This window comes from Amblyomma americanum, chromosome 9, assembly GCF_052857255.1.
Source record: "Amblyomma americanum isolate KBUSLIRL-KWMA chromosome 9, ASM5285725v1, whole genome shotgun sequence".
Lineage (NCBI taxonomy): Eukaryota > Metazoa > Arthropoda > Arachnida > Ixodida > Ixodidae > Amblyomma > Amblyomma americanum.
Window position 1 is genome coordinate 42,047,520 of NC_135505.1, and position 3,849 is coordinate 42,051,368.

The following is a 3,849-nucleotide window of genomic DNA, read 5'->3' on the forward strand; positions in this document are numbered from 1 at the left end:
TTCTTGCAGAGTCTACAGTGATCTTCCAAAGCGAGGACGGACTTTCTGATGCCACGCTGCTGGCCTCACCAGCACCTGACATTAGTGCTGCTGGGCCGTCAACTGAGGATGAGAGAGTTGCACCACCATGCAGCCTGGATGAAGTATCAGAGCCTGCAGCGCGCCGCAGGCAAGGAGGTGAGCTGTGGCTGTCGAGCAGGCGCTGTCTGCTGAGTTCGAGGCTCGTCTTCAGGCTGCGGAGGATGACAAAAGTCAAAGGCGCATCGAACACAAGTCAAGAATGAAGATGATTACTGATGAGCATGCAGCAAAACAAGAACAATATGTGGATGAAAGGCACAAGAGAAGTGCCGTTCACAAATTGAAAATGAGGGTATTGAGAGCGAAACTAAAAACTGAGCAACTCAAACAAGCAGTTCTTTCCAAGCAGCTTGAAGCACTGAAAAGCACGAACCACAACGGCTTGAAGATGTCATAAAGGGCAAAATAAATTTCTACTGGACTCAGGAACATTCCATTATGCTTTTTTGCATGTGATTTTCACTTATTAATAGCTTTTTCAGCCTCCTTAGTACAGGCAAAACTTTTACACTGCAGTAATCGCCAAGTATTACCTCTGATCGGAATCCATTTCATTGTCGTTTGCGTCACTTTGGTCCCTCGTGAAGCAACGATCGATAAGGCGGGTTCTATGCTGCGTGCCCAGATGACTATCAGGAACACTTGGCCTTGCTTCATCATCCTCTTCAAGTTCTGGCTCATCTCCATTAGGAAGTGGGTTCCTCAAAGAGCAGGCAACGTTGTGACGAGCTGCGCATGCTATGATGATTGCAGTTGTTCTTTCAAGTTTGGTTTCCAGTTTCTTGCTCACACGCAAACCTTCTTTTCCACACTCCACACGCGCGCCTAATAGAGTTGCGAGTTTTTATGTGGCTCCTGTTGTACCTATGAGAAAAGGAAGACAATATAATAGGCTTGTGTACTTGAGATCACTAACGCAAATTGTCTTACTTGCCTTTTTTGTGCAGACGTTCGAGGGTTTCTCAGCGGTGTCATGAGATAAGGCAAACATGCGTATCCCTGGTCACCAAGTAGAGTGCCAGGTACTTCCTTGTCCTCGTACCTCACCATGACCCTACTGTTGTTAAAACTTCGGTTATCGTGAACCGAGCCGGGCCACCTTGCGACGACGTCGTAAAACTGAAGCGCAGGGCCTGTTACAGCCTGTAAAAGAAAGAAAACTTAAACTGTAGCAGACACGTTTGTGTGCGTTTAACCTCAGGGTATGTGGTTTATTGTGAGGTGCATTGATGCTGCACTACCAGTGTACGGGTTTGGGGTTTCAAGCTGCCCTAATGGCAGTTATTTTGCTCACATTTACCATCACGTAGTGTCCTTCATACAAATAACGCAATATTATTAATAAACGATTAGTAACTATTACAGTGAGTAAACATAGGCAGGCACTATTCAAAGAGTGTACGCCGTTCACTTACGTGCACATTTATCGAAAAGACACCTTTTCTATTCCTGTCGACTTCAGCGTCATCCCCACCGGGACTTTTGATGGGCGCATGGGTGCAGTCAATGCACCCCGTGACACCGGCAAACCCACCGATCTCGTAAAACTTCGTCATCGCTGCTTTTGCTTCCGTTGAGTTCGGCACGTTCACATACTTGGGGAACAGACGCACACATATCAGTTGTGTCATCTCCCAAATGCTTCTGCAGACTGCTGGCTGCGACACATTCACAAGGTCCCCCACAACAGTCTGCATGGCACCGGTCCCATAAAAGCGGAGTGCAATGAGCAGCTTGAGTGCGGGTGGCAGCGGAGCTCCTCTGATGTCTGCCTTGTCCGTAGTTTGCAGCTCCGCCAGTAAGGCTAGCACAGCTTCTTTGGAAAAGCGGTAGCGTGCTAAAAACTCGTGGTCGTTGTAGAGCTCCAATGGGCTGAGGCGATCTGCGAGACTCCGCAGCTGAGGCGACACCGGAGGTATATAAACATCGCCGTGCAGAAGTCCAGCTGCGCGGCGTAAAAACCTTCCGTAGGCTTCAAAATTGTCGTCGTCCGAGACGTACGCGCGTGACAGCATTGCCGTGAACTCACGAAGCACACTCGACGAAAATCACGCGTCACAGGAAGAAAGACGACGGGGCGGGAAGGCACTTCGCGCCTGCTCGGCTGGCTCGTTGGCTGTCTTCGCTACGCGCGCGCAGAGCTGCTGCGGGACGTGTGCGCGCGGTACTGTGTGCTTACCCTTGTGGGAAAGCAACCCTTCAGGTAAAGGAGCGGGGTTAGGAAGCATGAAGGTAGCATGCCGGCTCCCTTAGCGTTGGGGAAGCACCAAGGAGGCCCTAACTTAGGGCTCCTTAGTAAGGGACGTTTCAGAATTGACATAAGGTAGCCTTATGGTAAGTGAGGCGCCCTTAGGAAGGTAAGGAGCGTTTTAGAATACGGCCGTTAGAATCATATAGTGCCGCCGTGCAGCGACCGCGGCTATCCGCATGAGTCCAGCTGCGGCGCCTGCAGCTACCTCGCGGCCCGCATTCGAAAGGTTTCGTTCGCGGTGCCGCCACGATGAAGTGGTTGCGGGTAGTCACATTTTTTTTTTGCCTAAATCGGTAACCATCAACTGCCTTTGTAAGGAGAAGAAAAGTTTGCGTCGTTTATTGCACCACGGACGTGACAAAAATAGTGTTTCCAGTTTTGTTTTAAAGCGTTTAACGCTACGCGACTTTAGCGCCGCTTTATCGTTCGCCGTTGGCGGGGTTGAGCGCCCCATGCATACTATCGGCCGTGTGCTGCACTAACTGTATTAGTACGCTGAAACACGCAGTCTTTGTGTCGAGTTCTGGCGGTTGTAGCTCTGGTGGCTTTCTTCAGCTTGTTTTTGTCGCATGTGTGGCCTCGTTAGTTTTGTGGTAGTGTGACTGAACTCGGAAGCTGACAGATGGCCCCTGCGCTGCGGAAGGCGTTCATACGCGCATGGAGTTCTCAAAAACTGCTCTGAAGTGCCGCACACAACACCACGCTGGAGCGGCCGGCGCCCGACGCCCGATAGAAGAAACGGCTTACCGTGATTGCTGACGAATGTAAGTACAGCACTGTACAATGACTTCTGTGCTGTGTCGTATAAATGGATGAGGGCTGCGAATGCATTTAGGCTTGGCCATTACGTCTTGTTCGCCGTGAGGTGCGAAATGCGAGCACGACACGATCGTTTGCAGAGAAGAGGTGTTTTGACACGCTCATGTGCCAGCTACGCGGCATTAGATTCGCCCAAGTAAAACTCTAGTTTGGGCGAGTTGGTTCATGTTGAAAGAAAACTGGCGCACAAAAGACAGGACTGACGCCAATTTACAACGTCAGTCCTGTCTTTTGTGTGCCTTCTGTGTCCCCGTTTCTTGCGCTATTACCAGTTTTTCTTTCAATAGATTCGCCCCCTTGCGCTCTTTGCGTCAGCACCGTCGCGAAAAACTTATGTGATAGAATTTGGCTGCAGACTGAGAACTGTGAGGTGCCGCTTGATTTGGCATGCTCACTGAACAGGAGCAGCGCGTAAAAAGTAAACCATTAGAAGGAAAAGTGCTTTTAGCGGCGTGCGTCTTTTGATTCTTCTGCCTCAGTGTTTACTCGATATGGAATATTGCCCGTTCTACGCCGCAGTCCCATGAAGTGCTACGTTTATTAGTACCTTTGGTCAGCGAAACTACGTTTAAAAATAGCAGAACCATTCCATTGCAGTGCAGCTGATGTAATGGCACACTTGAAGGTTTGTTGTCGTTTTATTTGAATTAGGTTGAACATACTGAATGTCATTCCCCATTTTAGTCTGAAGCGATAAA

General features: G+C 49.5%; 1 protein-coding gene across 1 annotated transcript in view; it reads left to right on the forward strand.

The window, feature by feature from the left end:
• The window catches only part of LOC144103309 (uncharacterized), an 8,251-nt gene extending 7,967 nt beyond the window's left edge, over window positions 1-284 (forward strand). The window contains exon 3 of the mRNA XM_077636063.1: window positions 10-284. Within this exon, the coding sequence (XP_077492189.1) occupies window positions 10-284 (275 nt within the window). The remainder of the gene's footprint in view (window positions 1-9) is intronic.
• The last annotated feature ends 3,565 nt before the right edge of the window (window positions 285-3,849 follow it).